This window comes from Nipponia nippon, unplaced genomic scaffold (assembly GCF_047370975.1).
Source record: "Nipponia nippon isolate SJK-2023a ecotype South Korea unplaced genomic scaffold, ASM4737097v1 scaffold_9, whole genome shotgun sequence".
Lineage (NCBI taxonomy): Eukaryota > Metazoa > Chordata > Aves > Pelecaniformes > Threskiornithidae > Nipponia > Nipponia nippon.
In genome coordinates, this window is record NW_028262413.1 from 48,113,160 (window position 1) to 48,133,118 (window position 19,959).

Here is a 19,959-nt window from a genome sequence, read left to right on the forward strand (position 1 = left end):
TGCATAAGAGAACTGCCTTCATCCTGCTTGTTTCATGTTAATGGCTGTTTTTTCATAAATGGAATTCTATAAGTAGTAGGTAAATCTTGGGATCCTGAAGATTTACATTGGGCAGCTTCTGTGCAAATGTCCCTGTCTTCTGCGGATATTGAATGCATCTTTGCTGGTTTAAATGGGGCTACTCCAAGTATGTGGTGTAAGTATCAAGGTCTAATTTAACTCTTCTGCCCTACTGACCGGGAGCTGGGAGGGCTTTGCAGCAGCTCTGGGTCAGTGCCGGCCCGGGTTTCAGCAGGAATACCAGTTATGTGGATCCAGCCGCTGGCACCACGATTCCCCGCTGGGACGGGGGAATTGCTTGCAGGCTTCGGGCAGCGACTGTCGTACGGGCAGGTGGTAAACATTTGCAATCCAGAAGTGAACTTGTGTTCTTCGGGAAGTCTGTAGCAAAACTCCTGTAGGTTAATTTGTGTAAAGTAAGTTGCAGAAAGACCGTAGAAGAAAAAAAAATTCAAAGATGCTTAGCTGAAGTTGTGCACATCTGCAGTCTGCGGTGGTAACGTTGGTCTGCTCCCTTAACCGTGTCTCCACCAGAATCCCACAGCGTTTTGATTAACTTGCATGGCAAGTTGCAAGCCAATAAAAAGTCCACAATAAATGGAGCTGAAGAGTCAAAGATTAAAAAATGCGTGCTGATTTCCTTGAGGGTTTGTTCTGCGATACGGCCTTTCTTAAAACAAACTGCCTGCTTGCCTGGGAAAAAGGGTAGAGCATCACTGAGCACGATCCTGCTGCCAGTGAAACGGTATTTTTGGCTGAAGGAGGCAGTAACTTCCCCCCTGGGTACTCACTTTTTAAAAGTATTTAGTATTTTAAAACGCAGAGGAGATTCAGTGCCAGGTTACCGATCCTGTGGTGCTGGGTGATGATAGGTGCGAGGGTTTGCATGGGCGCAAACGTAAGCTAAAAGCGTTATGTGCAAGTGTGTCTGACAGCCAGGTCGTGAGCTCAGCGAATCTGGGATGTTCGGCAGCATTTAGGGAGAAGAGTGAGTTAGACGAACTTATTGACAGCAGCTGTCGTATGCTGAAATAGTTTGGAGATGACATCGTTGTGTACGGGCACCGCAGCATCCCTGAGCACGAGAGTCTTGACTCGATGGCTGCGTGACGTTTAGCCTGTCCTCCGAGCACTGAAGGCATTAAACCCCGCAATCCCAGCCGAACAGCAGCTCCAAAAGCCCCACGCCACATTTTTTTAATGCGGAAATCCAACTGGGAGTATTGCCGGAGGGCCTGCAGCTAAAGTTAATCCAATCAAACTAAGAGTCCGTAGAGGAAATGGAAACCATTGTGTAGCCGCAGACCAAAATCAGTCTGTGCTTGTTAGGATCGAGGTTATTCCGCTGCCAGTTATTTCCCTTGGAACACATGAGGTATCTGTTGTCCGTGTCTTTTGTTTAATGATATTGCTAGAAGCTATGGTTGACGCTGGGGTTTTTTGCATGAGGCTGATCCCAAGGAGAAAAGCAGGAAGATTATGTTGTCAACAGCAATAAGTTCGGGTTGCAACTTTCTATTCTGTGGGTTGCTCAGTGTTTAGAGGTTGAAGAAATCTGAGTGCCACTTATTAAGGAACAGCGAGTATCCTGTTATAATTCAGTGTATTGCAACGGGAAGAACAACTAAAGTCTCTCTTGAGAAGTGGAGCCAAAGATCGTTAGAGACTCCCTCTGGATTAACGTTGACTGTAAATCTGCATTTGGAGCTCAGCGTTGTCTCTTCATAAATTCTTTTCTTTCCTGAATATAAGAAACTGCAGTCAAGGGATCTTCAGTCCCCTCGTTCTTGAGGTGGAAGCAGGGAGGAGCCGTAGTTGCAAAGGGTAATGGAGAACAGAGTTTCATAAGGAAGAACTGTTGTGTAGAGTCGGGATGTTTGTGTAAGTTTATGATTTCTGGGGTTTAAGAACTATGCTATGGCGTAACTAGTCCAGCACTCATTGCAGTTACTGCATCGAGAGCGGGGTGCGATGGGAGGGACCGTGCAAACTTCGTTTGGACGATGCTCATCTTTCACAGCAAGCCGAGGATTCTGCATGTAGGCAAAGAGCTGCCTCCTGCACGCGAACGTTATCGAAAGCCTTTTCTATCCAAATGGAAATTACGCAAGCCTCATCTTCTGAATCTATTGTGAATCCAAGGAGTTTGGAGTGATTTCATCTGTTTTTCTGCCTGTGAGAAGCAACCGGGCGCAGCTGTCCCTCCAGCTCCCTCCGAGGGATGGAGGTCCGGCGCGTGGGATGGCGCCTGGCCGCCTGCCCCGGGAACCCCCAGGAGGGCCGTCAGCGCTGCCGCGGGGCATCGCGCTCTGCGCGGAGGGGAAACCATCGGTCCCCGCTGTGCAAGGGTCTCCAGGACCCCCCGAGGGCAAAATCCAAACCCTCCTCAGCCCGGCAGAAGCGGGGCGCTCCCTCTCCTAATCACGAGAAGGAGGCAGGAGGCTGCAAAATCCGACTCTGTGGTGCGCTCCCCCAAAAGTGAGCGATAGGCAGGTGGCATCCGTGAGCCAGCAGGGCAAGTCAGGAGAGGCTTGATGTCCAGAGACAGACAGATCATATTTGACACTTTGGGAGCTGCTTGCTCACTTACATCCCTTATGTTCCAGGTTATCCAGATGAAGTCAAACTTTTTTCTTCCTTTTTCTTGAAAGGCTGGGGCTCTTTTTCAGGTTTGAATGACTGAGTCTTGAGGTTGAGCTAGAGAAGGGAAACTTGCTTTGGAAGAGCGTTTGAGAGTTTAGTTGATCGTTAGGACTCTTTTGTTAGGTTAAGCTTGTGTTAACCTAAATTTGAAAACACAAACTGCAAAGATGTAGCCACCAGAATGTACGCAGACTTTTTTTGCCACAGTACAAAAAGCAACTTTACAAGCTTCCACTTTAAGCTGTTACACGAACTGAATAGGGCCATAATTGTAACATCTATCCTCCATTAGCTGTTTCTAAATGCTGTAAAGCACAGTGAATTTTTTTTTTTTTCTTATTTCAATACAATTATTACCTCTTTACCAGTGAATGATATGAAAAAAGGAGTTTCTGTAGGGGAGGCCTGGACACACTTCTGTACGGCTGCCTCTCCTGAGGACAAACCACTTACACTTGCCGAAGTCCCATTAGACTGGGGTGAAATGAAGTCAACTGCTCCAGGAAATGACATAAATATTCCATAAAAACCAAACCAAAACAACTCTGATTGTAACAACTGGTTTGGATACCCAAGCGCTGGAGCAGAGAGTGTGTGTGTGTGTATAGAGATGTGGAATGGAGGAGACCTGGCCTTGAAGCGGGGCCCGGGGAACGCGGCTTCCCGAATGGGCGGCGTGGGTCTGGCCCGGTGCGGCTCCGACCCGCCTCTGTCCTCCTGGAGCAGTGCCCGATGCGGGTCGCTCTCCCGGCTCCATCTGCACAACTGCCCAGCAGAGCAGAAGGGTTACTTCAGGTCTTGCGACTTGTAAACCCTTTCCACGTGTATACCCATCCTGTTGTGATTTTTTTTTTATTTTTTTTTTAATGACAGCCTGCTGGAGATTAATTTGCAATGCAGTATAACCTCTAGGTACTTCAAAACAAAACAAAACAAACCCCAAAGCAATCCTGTTTAGTGGGACAACTTCTGTCTTCTCATTCTTCAGTGGTTAGTCCTGTCTGAATAACTTGCATTGGTTGAATTTTTCTTTTCCAGACCACTTTCTTAGTTTATTAAGCATCCTGTTTCCCGCTGTACTTGCAATACCTTCCTAGCTTTGCAGATTTACTGGATGATGGAGGCAATAATCACCGTTAATAGAAAACATGGAACAGAAGCAGGGAAGTCCTACAGATGATGCTCTGTGCCCTTCCACTTGCTGCTGCACCTGGTGATCTCCAGGAGGGGAGATGCCCTGGGCCCTTCTGCACCCACCGGCCGGAGCAGCCGCTCGTGCACGGCGTCCGTCCCTGCCTGGCCTCTGGAAATGCTGCATCTTAAGCTAGTTTGATGCAACTCAGTGGTGCTGCTCTTGATCAGGTAACACACACCACTGGGACTTGGTCCTGGTGGGATGGAGTTGCTTCTTGGGCTTGTTTGTGTTTGGTTTTAAAAGCGTAGGTTTAAATTGTGGATGAAATACTCCTGTCTACAAATACTAGAGGAACTGAGATCCTGACGCTAAAAATATTGGGCTAGAATGCCTGTAAAATGTGGATTTATTTTTCAAGCAGGGATAGGCGTAAAAAGGTCAGAAAAACGAAGAATTTGGCACTACAGTAGAATTTTAATGTCTGGTATTTCCTGCTGTCTTTAAGAATGAAGTCTGTTGTTTGCTCCAACTGGCAAAACTATTTAAACTTCGACGTGGCCTTCCTGAATAGAGCTGGAGAATAGACAGGGACGTGGTATCCCCCAGCCCAGTCCCAGCGTTTGATCTCTGATCCTGCACTGCAGCTCTGGTTCCCCTGAAGAAGGCGGCTGAAGATTTTGCAATTCTGTTTCTTACAAAGAAAAGCTGTCTTGAGTGATCAACTTCAAATTATATTTTGATTGCTAGAATTTTAAGGCTACAAGTCCTGCCAAGCCTGTGTTAGGTTCTGGGTTGGACATACAAGTCTATAATAATTGTAGGTGTGCATCCCAGTTTTGTTGGAAGCAAAGAACCGAAGGAATCTCAGGAATCAGCAGAACACAGGAGCCATGGACAAAAATGTTCCATCTCTCCCCATGCAAGAGTTCTTTGCACTTTACTGACCTGCCTCTCTTCCCGAAGAGAGAAGTCTTCTCTGAAAACGTTTTATCTCTTCTCAGCAGTCGTTCTGACCTTTCCTTTCACTAGTAATTTTTTTTTGTCTATTGGATGTTTAATAGTAATCACCTCCCGTACGTAAAAATAAATAATTCACTGTCATAGCTGTACAGAATAATTCACGGCCAAAGCAGTTTGCTATCAAGTAGCTTTCAGCATGTTTTTATATCACTTCTAATTCTATTCTGCCCTCCTTTTTCATCAGCTCTTCTAAGGAGCTGAAAAGCAGGATAAAAAGAGGTAAAATAAAAGGATATCTCTATCTTATGCCTTATTACATGCCTATATGCATTCATGGGCTGTATTTAAAAAAAAAAAAAAACAGAATTAAAGTTACCGGTGTGCCTGATGTAGAAGCTAGCTCGGCCTTTGTGGTGAACTTCAATAAAAACAGGATTTGTACGTTATCTTGGTCTCCCCAGTACCCGGCGCCGCTGCCTCCGAGGAATCTCTGGCGTGCTGAATGTGAAAAAAGCTAGAAACAGAAGGTTTCCAAACACATTTGCCAGGGTTAATGCCAGAGTCTAAACATAAACTCTGCTGGGACAGACTGTTATTTGGAGAATGAAGTGCCAGACAGAGCTTGATTTGAAGGATTAGGAGAAGGAAACACAGCACCTCTCCCCAGAAATAGAGGTCTCGTGGATCAGAGACCCCGCTGCCAGGGGTTTGCTCTTCTGCCTCGACCCTGCTCCCCGTCATCTACAGCTCGGACACCGTTCCCTGGTGCGTATATTTTCGTGTACCGATCCTTCGAAAGCGATAGTTCAGCTAGCGCACAGGCACGGCTTTATTTTGGCATCGGACGTTCCCGGTGCCCGGCCGCACCGGTTTACGCAGCCAGGCTGTGCCTAAGCCAGGCTGTGCCTAAGCCAGGCTGTGCCTAAGCCAGGCTGTAAAACCCAGGGGTGCCTTCGCCCAGGTCTCTGCCCTCTCGATTTGGTGTTCAAACCAGCATGTAGGGAAAACTGTATGTTGCTGCTTCGCTTGTGTTTACCACTATTGAGGCTCAGTCACTCCTAATGATATACTCGGAGGAAAAGTATTTTCAGTGTTTTTTTTTCCTAAGTGAACTCTGTGAGAAAATACCCATGAAAGCAATTATAATCAAAGCCTCAAAACTTCCTGGCAAAGTCCCTTTAATAACGTTGTTAAGTGACATTGCTTATTGTTACCCACGTCATTCTTTTTAGAAACATTGAGTTGAAGCAGCAAAATTTTGCTGAAACCTTTAATTCTGCAATTGGGTAACTACCATCAGTAACTCCTTCCCGGGGAACCATCTGGACAGAGCGCCAGGGTTTGCTAAGCTAGAAAAAGGAGGCATTTTTAGCCAGTTCCTCTGACTTCAAACAGATTTTATTTATTTGTCTGCTCTAAGCAGTGTTGCTTGCTTAACCTCTGCTTTTTGCATAGCCAAAGAAAAAGCCAATGCAACTCTGCCGTACCGTCAGAAGTATGTAAGAGTAGAGTTGTGAATGGTTTATGCCAATAATAAACTGGAAACATCGGTGAACCAAAACTATGGGGTTTGGGGCTTCCCAGAGATGTGAGCGTTCAGGGGAACACTTGGAAGCGGTGCATGAGGGAGCTGTTAATGCATTTACTGCTGTGAGACTGGCTTTTCAGCGCTGTCGTGTGTCCGTCGCTTGCTGGAAGGTAAGTCATGATTAACTGAGGAAATTACGTGAAGCTCGCTAGCGATTGCCAAACATAAATACGCTCTCGTGAAGATGTTGGACCACGTCTTCAAAGTTCATCTGCTTATAGGAACTGCATGTAATTTTTAGGGTGAGGTGTGCGTACCCTCCAAAGTCTCGTGCCCCTGCCATTTAAATGGTGGCAGTGTTCAGACTAGAAGGGTTCTTCTATTTTTATTTGAAGACTTCATGCGAGCAGGCACGCCAAACGCTTGCCAGCTGTCCGAGTTGTAATTTGGAGCACACTTTGCATAGAATTCTTGTCGGGGTTGTAATGAGTTGGCAGCAGAAGTGCCTGCATCTCTGTCCGCTCCGTTCCTGTCCCCGAAGCCCTGTCGGGAAAGAAAACACCGCTCCGTCTTTCCTACTAAAATGCACGTTGCGTATCGGGCTGCTTAATGGCAGGAAGAAAACGATGATGTTCTAAATAATCAGGATTTTTTTTAGTGGAAACCCCTAGAGGGAACCTGGTAGGGAAAAAATGAAAAGCACTAAGCAAACTTGAGGCTTTCTGGGCAGCAAGAAGAGTCAACAGGTCGGGGTCACTGAGCTGCGCTGCCTCTGTTGGCATCGGGGTAAAAGATTTTCCTTCTCTGTTCATGTAAAAGGTGTCCCAGAGCATATGCTGAGAGAAAACAGATAAACGCATTTTTTCAGAATGAAGGAAGCTGCTGCTGCTTTGGCTGCTCGATACTTACAGCTATTCTTTCCCAATTCATTAGGAAAGCAAAGGGGACAGAGCTCAACCGCGAGCTGGCTCGGTGTCACGCCTGGGCGACGGTGCCGCGTCATTTGGTGAAAGAATTCAGTTGCAGAATGTGGTTGCTAATGTGTACGTACCTGCATGAGACAACTTTCAAGCATTTCTGTTAAGCCAGTAAAACGTAAAGCGATAGTGAAAAATCTCATTTTGATCCTAGGTTGTGTGTTCGCTTCCCATTAATTTCCAGGGAAAACACACCGGCTTGTGAAATCAGCAGAAATGATGCTCTGCGCCAGCAGCCCGGCAGCTCCGCCGGTCCGGCAGAGAGGGATTTTTTTGATGTTGCCTTCCCTTTTCAAAATTGAGGCAAAGCAAGCTTCAGGCTTTGCATTTTAGTTCATCCAATGTATGTTTGCAACAGAGACAGGTAAGCAGTAAGTAAGAGGCCCAGGTGCGTTCCCGCAGCTGGATCAGGGTAGCCGTGTGCGACGTGCGGACCTTGTCCTGAAGCAGGCAATAATATCGGGCTGGGTAAAAGAAGACATGGCTTTTTCGGTTTGTTAAAGCTGCTTTGTTAAGCAAAGAGTTGATGCTATTACTGCAGTTCTGTCACTATAAGCCATGGACAGGTTAAGGTACATAACCTCATGACGCGTGGCTAGATGCTTTGTCCTGTGTTGTTGTGGTCTGTGCTCCTTAAACACTATTTTTTTGTACGATTCATAAATCCAGCCTAGAATTAAGTTGGAAATCCTGTTTCTGTGGCTTGAAAAGCAAGTGTGTTTTTGTTTTTTTTTCTCTAAAAGCCCCTCCAACCTTTACTCCGGGTGTGCAGGTTTGATAGCTGTTCACCATGCCACGGAAAGGGAGGCAGGAGGGGAAAACTCTGCTTTTTAAGTCGTACCAACCCTAAAGATGTACGTGAGTAACGTTGAGCTGCAGAAAGGGATTTCCAAAGTAGATACGTTCTGACTTTTTAGGGCTAAATAGACCATGAGTTATGTGGCTTATCTTCTCTCCAGTGGCGTGATCAAAATTTAAATTACTGCCGCTGTACTGGATCAGTCCTTGCATTAAAGGAATTTGGCTTTACGTGCTGGCCTGCAGCAGAAAGCTCGGATCCGAGGAAGGAGTTGCCAGACAGCCGAGCGGCTGGGGTGGCAGAGACTTCAGCCGGGCGCTCCTGTCCCCTCTGTCCCCCGCGGCACGTACGCCAGACACTGCGCCTTCCGTTCAGTCCCGGGCTGAACATCATCCAGCTGCTTGGAAAGCGTCTGCTGTGTTACTGTTTAAATGCCTTATCTTTCTTTTCCTTATAATTTGACTATTCCTTGATTGTGGCTTAAATGTGAAATACCTTCCCACCTTTAAGATAAAGGTTATTAATGATTTAACCAGCTAGCAGGTACTGCAGCCTTTCCGTCCGTAAAGTTGTCTTAGGATATAAATGAGTATATCAGTCCATTAGAGAGAGCGCTGCCAAAACCACGTGTGTTCTTTATACCTTCGCACTTTTTCACAATTATTCTGCGTAACAGAGCTGGTACGTGGGTGTTTGGGGATATGATGTGGTGTGAGGGTCACAGCTGTAATTGTAGCTGTTAAATGTTCTGTATCACGCTCGTTCCAATAAGCAGCTAAAGTAACTTTTGGACAAAAATAACTTTGGAGCTCAAATGGTTATCTTTTGGGAAAGGCAAATAGTTGTAGTCAGCGAGAGCAGGTACCCGCGCTTCCATAGCACACGTGTGCGAGGGAACTGCGGCCAGAGCAGAGCAGGGATGGGGATTTATAATCATTTAAAATTTTGCCACTCTCCGTCATCAGTATAAAATGCTTCTCTTTTTTAATAAGTCAGTAACAAATAGGAGCTGACACGATAATGTAATAGTTGCCAGCACCGATGATTAAATGTGACCTGTATGGAGACTGCAGGGCTGGAGAAGCTGGTGACAGAGATACCGCGGAGGCTGTTTTTAAGGACAAAAATGGTGTTAATCAAGGTATTTCACTTAGGTAAAAACATGCAGCTTATTAATTTAAATAATTGGTCAAATTACACTCTTGTGAACCTTTCGGTTTGCTTGTAGTCATTGCAGCTGAGGGTTTGAGTAGTTTGGATGCTTCGTGTGCGAGCTGGCTTGCTGTCCTCCCTGGTGCCCCCGTGCTGCCCGTCTTGGATGGGGGGGCTGAAGCATCACCCCTGGGTGCCCGGCGCCCGGGGACCCGCCAGCCACTGCGGGGGGTGAGCTGGGAGCCTGGGGAGAGCGAGGAGTGAGGAAGGACGGGTGCTCGCTCGTGCTTTCTTGGTGTGAAGTTTGCTCTTTCTTCTTCAGGGCTGCGATCAGATGCCTCGTTATGAGGAAGTTACTAATGATCCAGAGGAGCAAAACGATCCAATTGCTTGTTCTTGCCAGCCAGGTTGCACGGTGGGATGGAGTAGATGATGTGTCTGTGTCCACAAAGTACCGAATGCTGCCTTATTTGGATGGTTTTTGCTTGCTCTGAATGATTAACCCACAGTGAGACCTTTCCTGATCATCACATCTCACCAAGCAGTGCTCTAAAGAAAAAGGTGTAAGTAAGGGGCTTCCCCTGTTTGTTTTGTTGTTGTGTTTTTACTTTACGACGACAAATAGTTGGAATGACGCATTTTACATTCTTCTAGGAAGGCAATAACGTGTTGCTGAGCAGAAAAACTGGCAGCTCTAACGCCTGTGCCTGGCAGTGCAAGCAGAGCCTATACCTCTGCTAGCTCCTGTAAGTTAAACACAATTGGCAGCTGCAGGTATTTTTCCCCGTAGGTCCCAGGATCGCTGTAAAGCAGAACTGACAGTTCAGTTACTGCTTAAAGTTGCTAAACCTCAGCCGGGTCGCTGGGGTTGTTCGGTGGGAGCTCCTCAGCCCCCGACCCGATCCCCGCAGCAGCCTGAGACGATGGCTGCGTACGCTGCCCTGTTCCCCTCCCAGCTGGCGTTTCCTCGGCGGTCGGATATGCTGTCAGAAAGGTATAGCTAACTGAAAAGCAGTTTGAGCTGAATGAGGTAACAGCGGCATCCCAGAGAGGCTGGAGTACTGCTACGGAAGGGGACGGGGGTGCTGCAAAGCCAGCGATGCGGTGGGCTCTCCGTTCCCGCCTGACGACAGAGCCCAGCTCCCTGAAAAAACATTGCAAGGCTCCTCCTGAGAGTCTTGTTACAGCCCGTAATGCTGCTATCTTGAGACTTGCTCGGGCATTGCTTTCTAAGCCTAAATGTAAGGGAGAGTGATGAAATGGTTTCATCTTTTGCTTCATTAACCTGTGTAGTAACAATATAATACTTGATAGCTTGGAAGGAGGCAGCGTAATGCCTCTGTAAGCAGCAGCTAGATTTTGGAGTTATTGTTCGTGCCATTAGTGAGGGGTTTAATAGCTTAATCCATCTGGAAAGCAAGTAGATTTGTTAGACTGTACAATAAATGGGCTCGTAATTACAGCAGCGGTCCCTACTAACTGGTTTTCCTGATATGGCATAGAAGTATGATATACAAATAACTTCATCTTTAAAGTTTTGTAGTGATATTCTGTGCTAGATTTACTAGAGAAGCAAAGGCACCTTGATAGCCTCTTCGGTGCCGAGCACCTTGGCCATGGCTGGGAGCGGGCAGCTGGTCCGAATGCGTATGGGCTGAGCAGTTGTGCACAGAAATAGGGATAAACCCATCGTTTGCAGTGCAGGCCAAGGGAACACCCTCCTAGCATCTTAGGAAAAATATTTTTTTCTATTTAGTTTAGAATACAGTTACGCTTGGAGCTATACTAGATTTTTTTAAAAATTAATGCAGGCTGCTGAATGCTTCTCAAAGTGTGCAGCGTATGCAGGAGTCGAGAAAGACGACCAGTGCTTGCTTTGTAGGACCAATATAACCGCATCTTGTGTTTTCTGTTGGCTACATCACCGTGCCTTCCCGGAGCTGTGCCTCTTCTTGTGGGCTCCTAGCAGAGTCGCGGTTGCAGGGGATATCTGGAGATCATCTAGCCCCATCTCCTGTTGAAAGCAGGGCTTAGGCTAGGTTATCCAGGGCCTTGTCGAGTCTTCAAGCAACTTGGCCACTTCATTGCAATGCAATGTGCAAGTGTTTTCCAATTTTACGATTTTTTTTTTTCCAATTTTGGATCATAAAACGCTCCTGATTGCACGGCAGTCAAAGGCCTGTGTGTCACTAAAATCCTCCTCTTGTGTGGGGAAATAGTCTGCTGTAACTGGTGTTAACTGTCTTGCCTGCAGAGAAACGTACGTCTGTCCGGAGGGCAGGAGAAGACGGCTGTCCCGCGGGCGAGCGGGGCGAGGGTGGGCTGCAGTCGCTCCCCGCGTGTCTGAAGGCAGCAGCTAAACCTTTCTGAAAGCCTTGCAAATTGTGTGGCCGCATGGATGCCAGCACTGAATGCGCCCGATGCTAAAATTAGACGCAAAGCTCAGTTTCTAATAAGAAACGATAACATCAGTGTCCACAGCAAAGTACTTTGACTTTTTGAATGAACTATTATATAGCCACAGACTTCGCTGATGCTTAGTAATAGATGTGTTGATACAAATAAAACCATATTAGGCTCTAATTGGACTGGAAAACTCGGATAAGCTGCTGGATATGGCTGCTTCACTTTATATTTTAGGTCCTCTCTGTCTAATCATCCACAGATGGAGCACTGGAAGCAGTGAGGATTAGACAGTAAATCTGTGCTACAGAGCCAGCGGAGAGGCTGGTAATCTAGATTCAGTTGTGGTAGGTACATTCGTTTCTGTTTGTACAGTCTTGTAATTTCCGAGCACTTAAGGAAAAACAAGCAATCTTGACAATGCGCTACATATTAAAATACTAACTGAATACAAGCTCTGTGCAAATCAAGTATAAATAAAATATTAGAAGCTAGGCTTGTCTGTTGAAACCAGCTTGCCCAGGTTAGCACTCTGATAAATTGTACGTATTGCCAGAATATTTTTAATGGTTTTCCTCAATGCGTAACACCTCCAGGTCCAGCGTTTTGCAGAACGGTGCTAGTTTGTATGCGGAGCGGGGAAGCAAATGCATAATGAAGCAGATGATAGGAAGTCCAAGGAGCAGATTGAGGACTCAGGTAAAACACGTTTGGGAAACGCGGAGCTGTCAGGAAGTTCGATGATTCCTAAATATCACGTTATAAGGCATAAGTAAGCGTTGGCAAAAGATCTGAAATTCTGATGTCATTACAATTATCAGAAAGAATTTTCCACAGTTATTGCAAACAATTCCCGAGTTCTTTTTTTTCTCTACTCTGTAACATCGTGATGACCAGCCTAAATAGTGTTTTGCTGTGTGTAATAAACAGGAAACGGGGAAAAAATTCTGCCTGAGCTTTGTGTGTAACCGAGTACAACTTTTAGGTCTGGGTATATACTGAAGTTCTAGTCTTGTTGCTTTATTTTGTTAAATTGCGCGGTGTATCTTTTCTTTAAATATTGAATTTAACGTATCTCAAATTGGCAGTCACTGCTCAGGGTTTTTTTTTTTTCCCTCTGTACTAAATAGCTTAGTCTGGCATAGAGGCTTCAAAGTAAATAGGTAGCTTATCGCTATTCAGCAGAAATCCCTGGTCTTAAGTAAAAATACTGTCTGTCTTCCTACTGAGCAAACACGGAGCTGGTGTGTTAGGCTATTCGGAGACCTCCGAGACGCAGCAGGCAACTTACTTTTGATTATTGTTTAAACGCAGAGAATTTAAATGCGAATGCTTTAACTTGCTGCCAACCGACGTGTTCTTGGGGAGTGCGCTTTGTGACGAGGTTTCTGGAGTCCTTACTCAGTTATTTGTTCAGGAAGACGTCCAGGATTTTTAACCAGCTCAAAACACTTTGTGCTCTTTGCTCGGGTGAGTAGGGTGGTTGCAGAGCCGGGGAAGTTGGGCTTTTGCTGCACGGGATGCATCCTCTAGGCTTTTAATTCCAGTTAAATGCGAGTCATCTCTGTTGGTTGGAGAGTCATTCATCTGGTTTATTAAAAGCTAATCCATCCAACGTGAGCAAAAAAAAATGACAGCACCGAAGTAGCCACCGGCAGCTTGTATCGCAGGCTTATCTGAAAGGGCAGCTTCTATCCGTGTTGCCCAGGTGAGATGGGCATAATGGTTAAAAACAAATAAAAGCACATGGCCAGCAGCCATATTCCTGTCTGCATTTGTCCTGCTGTCCCTGTCACCGCAGCGTCACCGGTAACCTGCACGGACGGGACCTTTGGGAGCTGTGAGAAAGCTTTAAATCATTCTCACCTCTCGCCTGGGTAAAATGCTGCAGCCCTTACGCGAAGTGCTGTGTCCAGTGTCAGCACGCGACGCTGTTTTAATCGTATTTTTTTTAGCTGTGGATGCCAGTGAGACTTGAGGACCGCCTGAAGATGTGGGTTTTTGGAAGGGCGCCGGGGAGGCTCTGGGCAGCAGGACGGTGCTGCGGCTTCAGGGTCCTCCTGGCAGCAGTCTTCCCCCTCCACCTGGAACGTGTTCAGGTTGTGGAAGCCCAGACCCTGTGGGGACCTGCACAAGCGCTGGAGACAAAATGCTCTCATGGGCAGATGGACAGCAGCAGCGCCGAAATCTCGCCCCTCTGCAGAAACGAAATCTCGCCCCTCTGCAGAAACGAAATCTCGCCCCTCTGCAGAAACGAAATCTCACTTTCTGAAGCAAGCTTGGGAAGGTGAGTCCGAGGATTGCTGCAGGTTACCCGCTTCCACGCCACCTGGTTTCAAATGAATTCACCACATCACGGCGATTGCGGCTGGGAAAGCAGGAGTGCTTTTCGGAGTGCGTCCTCCCTTTCCCCTCTCCCGGGAGGTGCAGGCAGTGCTTCTGTGCCCAGGGAGCTGCATCTTCCCACCGAGAAAATACCCCGAGGTCTTCCCGTGCTGGAGAGCATCGCTTACACACACAACTGTGCGCAAAACGACTGCAGCATTGCCTGCTGGATTTACAAATGGCCTAAATCGATGGTTATATCCAGGAGAGGAGCCTCCTGTGTTCGTCCTGGCTTTGAAGCTAAGCAATGACGAGTGAAGCACCGCGACGGTTCCTGTGCCGAGTGTTTCTGCCTGGGACGTGGTGCTCGTCCTCTTCTCCGCCTGCCCATCACACGCTGCTCTCCCATGAAGCATGTCCAGTGGTTCTGTTGCTGGTTTTATGAGCTTTCAGCAGGAAAAGAAATTGCATTTTGCTCTTGCATAAGGGCCGTGAAAAGGCAAACTATACAACAGGAATTATAAGTGAATTATTTTATCTCTGGTTTGAAAATACAGTATGGAAATGAATTTGTCTTAAATGTGTCCATCACCACGGCACTCGTGAAGGAGCACAGGAGATCAAACCTATTCCTGCTCGCACTAAAGTAAGCTACAAATGACGAGGATCCAACGGCAGCGCTGCTTTTTGGGGCTGGGAGGACAACGTGAAAGCAGAGACCTGTTAAAACCGCTTCAGTCGGGAACGGCTGATCTTTCAGGAAAAAGCCCTTCAACAAAAACCTCACAAGTTACCCGGAGGCTGCAGAGATCTTGCTTTTCTGAGGAACCATGGCTTCTTTGCTTCACCTTTTTGTAGGGTTTACTAGAGAAGCTACTATTCTTCTGTTTCTAGATTTTATTCTTCCTCTTGCTTTCCCTTTTTTCTTCCAGAATTGTTCAGATTAATACAAGGGCTGTCCTGGATCCTGGATGTTTGGTGTTTTATGATGGTGGAGGAGAGGCATTTTCGTTCCTGTGCTTGAAAGTTTGCTCTGTCGTCTCGGGGTTTTCAAAAAGAAAGAGTCCTCTTACTGGTTTTTGACAGTAAATACAATCGTTGTTACATTACATAAAATGCATTATATAAAATGCCAAAGGATACTTTAATGTTGATAATATAAACTTCTAAAAAATAAAACTGAAGGACAGAAGTTAACGAAATGTCGGTGGTCAGATGAGTTCGAGAAAAGGCTCTGACGTTCAGTTAAAATTAGGTTCAGCTTAAGATCTTTGGTAGATGCAGGTAGCGTGAGTATAAATAGCACTACAGAAAAGTCAGAAGGATTCGGTGGACGCGTCTGTGCCTGGAAATGTTGCATCAGTCTCCTCATTTGCTGCAATGGAAAATTTATCTCTAACAGAGGAGGATGTGCTAGAGCATCTGCTGGAATTTAACATTTCCAGACTAACACTGCTGTGTAACTCCCACTGAGATATCTTAACAAAACTGGAATGGGTTAGTGGAATAGGTATATTTTAACGGTGCTTGCAAAACCAAAGGCGTGCTAAATATCATGGTAGTTCTCCAGTTAATTCCCACACCTGGAACGGGAGCGATGAGCTGGGGAATTACTGTTCGGGCTGATGCTGGCGTTGATCGAAAGGAAATGGTCAAATCATTACTCATTGAAAAAGAATGTGTGTGTGTATATATACACACAGAGGAATATATATATAATTTTCCCCTCGAGTACACAGAAACCTGGCAATAGTCCGGACTTCAGAGGACTTCTTACTTTTAATATATTCAACAGAGTTTTGCAGATCAAAAAACCTGTCTTATAAGAGACTTAGTAAGAGAGAGAGAGAGAGAGAGAGATGTATTTTTGGAATGCGAATAACCTGGGTTTATGTAAGAACTGAGTACCAGAACTGACTCTGTCACTGTCAGATACACAGCCGGGACCGCGGGCTCCCGATTCACAGCATGGAGTACCAAGGTTTGTCCTCTTTCCAGGCATCATTAATAAAGCAGTGGTAGCAAGCTTTTATTTTTATTTAACCCAGTTGTTCTTTATATTAAAAACAGTGTTTCAGAAGCCTTGACACCTCACTTGAATTGGGCAAACGAGTTTCTCTAATTGCACCCCTGATGCATTTGAAACTAGTTGTTCACTCTGTAAGAAATGCCATTTCATTGCATTTTAATTAGAATTTATATAATGATTTGTACAGCAACTACGTAAGCGTGAACGGCGTAAAGCTAAACAAATATCAATTTATGGATTATTTGCGTTGTCGCTGTCGGTCCCAGCTGTAAGTAACAGCCCTGCATCGCTCGGCTGCAGCCGTTTCTGCAGCTCGCAGTAGTAATCGGGCGTAAGATTTAAAGGAGTTTTAGCCAGACTTCTGAGAATTATTTGCCCTGTAAAACCTGTAGCTCCGGTATTCTTGAGGGTTAGGGATCGACTTTTACGATAAACACCCTGTGCCTTCAGATTTCGGTGGGAGATGTTTCGGTGCGCAGGCCTGGAGGGGCTGGGTAGGCCATCCTGCAAAACGGGGAGAAAACAAACGTGGGCCTCGTGGCTATATCGCTTCCTACCTTAAAACTACTTCCCCGTGTAACTCTTAAGTATGGTATGATGAAATCCTTTTCATAAGAGCAGCAAGGGAATAAACCAATTTAACGCAGTCCCTTTGTGGGTTTAAATGACTTCGTTCTACTGTTGAAATTCTGAATTCTTTTTTCCTGCACTTGAATAAAAATCCATCTATCCATTTAACATGTAATAAGTCTCTCTCCTGCGCTGATATTTCTAGATTTTTTTTTCGGTGACTGGTGAGAGTTAATGCGATGGTTCTCTGAAAATACTCGGCTTTTCTTTCCGAGTCCTCTTCAGTTCATTTATAGTTCATGAAAACTAAATATTTCAGCAGCGTGGCCAGGAAGCTGCGGATGCGGCCGGACTGGACCTGCAGCATCTCCTCCTCTTCCCGGGAGCTGCAAGGCGAGCGTAGGAAACGCTTTGTGCTGCTCCAAATTCTTTACTGTCCAAGGCAGCAGAACCAAAATAAAATAAAAACTGCGTATAATGGCATAGCCAGGACCTTTTTGCAGCTATGGAGTCTGTTTAAACCCATGGAGTAACGGGCATGGGGTCACAGGGATGTAAAACGTGCGGTGATGGTGTTTTCCCTTCCTTCTCTCACCAACCCCTGGTAATCCAGATGGCTTAATTAATTTTGAGTTTTATAGGTAGGGGTGAAGTGTGTCAGAAATGTCATTCCCTATTTAAAACTGAATTATCCCTTTGGGTAAAAAGAGCAGGGCGTATTTGTTGAGGTCATCCTGAAAGCATCATCACTAAAAATTATCTGCTGATGCAGAAAATTGGATTTATTCTTATGCCAGCATTTCCATAAAAATACAATTATATATAAATTTATGTTCTCTGAAGGCTTGTAGTAAACTGGGCTTTCAGAAAATAAGACACTTATCTTTTAAAGTCCAGTTTTAAGTGACCAGATGGTGCTTACAGTATGGAAGCATAAAACTGGCGGGAGATAATTTCCATTTAAAAAGCAGGGGGGTGGAACTCGAGGTGAAACTCCTTTTAATTGCTGTATGGTTAACTGCTGCCTATCAGCAGAATATCGCCAATATCTGCAGCCGTTTCTGGAGCATCTTGTGGAAATCACCAGCGCTGCGGGACCGTCCCGGCTCCGCTGCCCAGCGGCCCCAGGGATGTCCGATGGGGCTGCAATTAAGCAAAGGCTTTAAAACTTAACTCAGCGGCTCTGACGCTGCGGCTTAGTAGGGAGGCGAAATTAAACTTCTGTTTAATAGGGATTTTATGAAGTGTATCTTAAATATTCCTGTGCATTTGAAAAACACGCATGTCGTTTGAAGGACTTCATTCCTCAGCAAAAGTAGGGTCTTCTGAGCAAACGTGCTTAAATCACTTCAACTTCTGGATTTATTCCCGCGCTGCTCAGCCTTGCTCCTCTCCGGGGCTGTAACGGTGGTGGTGGAGCACGCTTCACGCAGCAGGAGGTTCATCTTGCAGGAAAAAAAAAAAAAGAAAGAAAATCCCGAGCGAGGGTTTACATACTTTCTGCCTTCTCCTGGGGGACCAGGACACGTGAGCCCCCGAGCGCGTCCGTGGAGGTCCCGTCCCCAGGGACGGTCCCGTCCTTTCCCAGTCCCTCTTTCGCTTTGGCTCCTGGCTCGGGGCCACTGGCACCATCCCCGCCTCGGCTCTGGCTGTAAAGTCCTCCGTTACCAGCCCGCTTGCTCCTCCTCGTACACGGTATTGCTTTAAAAGTGCATTTGAGATGTGGTAACGTCAAGAATCGATCCAGCCTCGAGTGTTGAGTTTTCATCTCAGAAAAATGTTTATAGTTTGTGCTTTGAAAAAAAAAAAGGCAAAAAGAGCCATCTGTTTTTAGTAGATATCTCGGTGATTTCAGCTGTGTGAACTACGGCTATTTCTAGGCTTCAGGTTTTGATCGTAGGGCTGTTTTGTTGGAAATCCCTCTTTCACGGTGCTGAGTAGGTGGTGGTTATATTCTGCTGAGGATTTCTCTTCCTCCTGTGCGCCGAGGCCGGTGAGAGCTTGTTTGTTGATTCCCGGTGGTTGCTGAGCATCTCGTTAACGTCCAGCTTTTTGTTTAGAAGCATTTGCCCTGCGATTGCCGCAGTTTCTTTGCGTCCTTTGCATTTGGTGAAACAACGTTGTTGCAGCCGGGAGGTGAATCACGACTTGGTACGTTTGATCTCGTTGCTTATGGAGAGCTGGAAAAACCCAAATTCTCTTCTAGGTGCCTCCATCTGTCCCCTTCCCACCCAACGCCGTCGTGGCGTGCACGTGGCGATGCTCCCGCCGGACAGGCTCTACCGGGGCTCTGCATCAGCAGAACCAACAGCTCCGGCTGGAAGCACCCCCCCGTAAAAAGCTCTCCCCTCTCTGTTTTGCAGGTATGGTGTGAATATGCGTTGCTTGGCAGCTCGGGTCAACTACAAGACTCTGATCATCATCTGCGCCCTCTTCACCCTGGTGACGGTGCTGCTCTGGAACCGATGCTCCTCCGACAGGGCCGGCCCGTTCCCCCGCAGCCTCGCCGGCCTCGAACGCCGAGCCGCCGCCGCCTCCGAGAGCGACCCGGCCCGGCAGCAGAGCGAGGAGGCATCGCCCCAGGAGCAGCAGAAGGCTCCCCCCGTCGCAGGGAGCTTCAACGGCAACAAAGCCCCGGGGCTGAAGTATGAGGAGATTGACTGTCTGATCAATGACGAGCACACCGTTAAAGGGAGGAGGGAAGGCAACGAGGTCTTCCTGCCGTTCAGCTGGGTAGAGAAATACTTTGAGGTTTATGGGAAAATTGCTCAGTACGATGGTTATGACAGGTTTGAATTCTCTCATAGCTACTCCAAAGTATACACACAGCGAGCACCTTACCACCCCGACGGGGTCTTCATGTCCTTCGAGGGCTACAACGTAGAGGTTCGAGACAGAGTGAAGTGCATAAGTGGCGTTGAAGGTTTGTGTCGAGTATTTTATTTTTTTTTAATAGTTGAAATGCTTTTTAAAATTTGCCGCCATCATTTGAGATGCAAAGTGATCTGAATTTTGTCATGATAGTCTCGGTGAAAAAAACTTTGAGAAATCGTGTGTGGTCTCCGCTTCATGACAAGTTTTCCCATCCTGCATCCTGGGGGTTGGACTAGGTGACATTTAAAGGTCCCTTCCAACCCAAACTGTTCTATGGGTCTGTGGTCTCCAGTTTTACTGATTGCAGCAAACTCCAGAGGTGCCAGGATGCGTCTCTTATGGTACTGCTGTCAGGTTTTGGCATTGTTTTTGACACTTGTCGTATCTGTCAGGGAGCCACAATTATTTTAAAATCTAAAATTAAATAAAAAAGCCTGGCCCTGCTGTCTGAGGAGGCTCCTGCTTCCTCACAGGCACAGGTACAGCCCCATGCTCTGAGCCAAA

General features: G+C 46.5%; 1 protein-coding gene across 14 annotated transcripts in view; it reads left to right on the plus strand.

The window, feature by feature from the left end:
- The window catches only part of GLCE (glucuronic acid epimerase), a 67,259-nt gene that overhangs the window by 26,144 nt on the left and 21,156 nt on the right, over positions 1–19,959 (plus strand). For 7 of the 14 annotated variants that reach the window (XM_087743550.1, XM_087743560.1, XM_087743548.1 and 4 more), the window contains one exon: positions 18,945–19,504. In XM_087743550.1, the coding sequence (XP_087599676.1) occupies positions 18,958–19,504 (547 nt within the window). In that variant the 5' untranslated portion in view covers positions 18,945–18,957. Of the gene's footprint in view, positions 1–3,772; positions 4,066–5,259; positions 5,564–6,253; positions 6,497–9,651; positions 9,818–9,908; positions 10,001–12,253; positions 12,357–12,971; positions 13,128–18,944; positions 19,505–19,959 lie in introns of those variants that run through there. The other 7 variants (XM_087743554.1, XM_087743556.1, XM_087743555.1 and 4 more) reach the window with 7 other exon arrangements.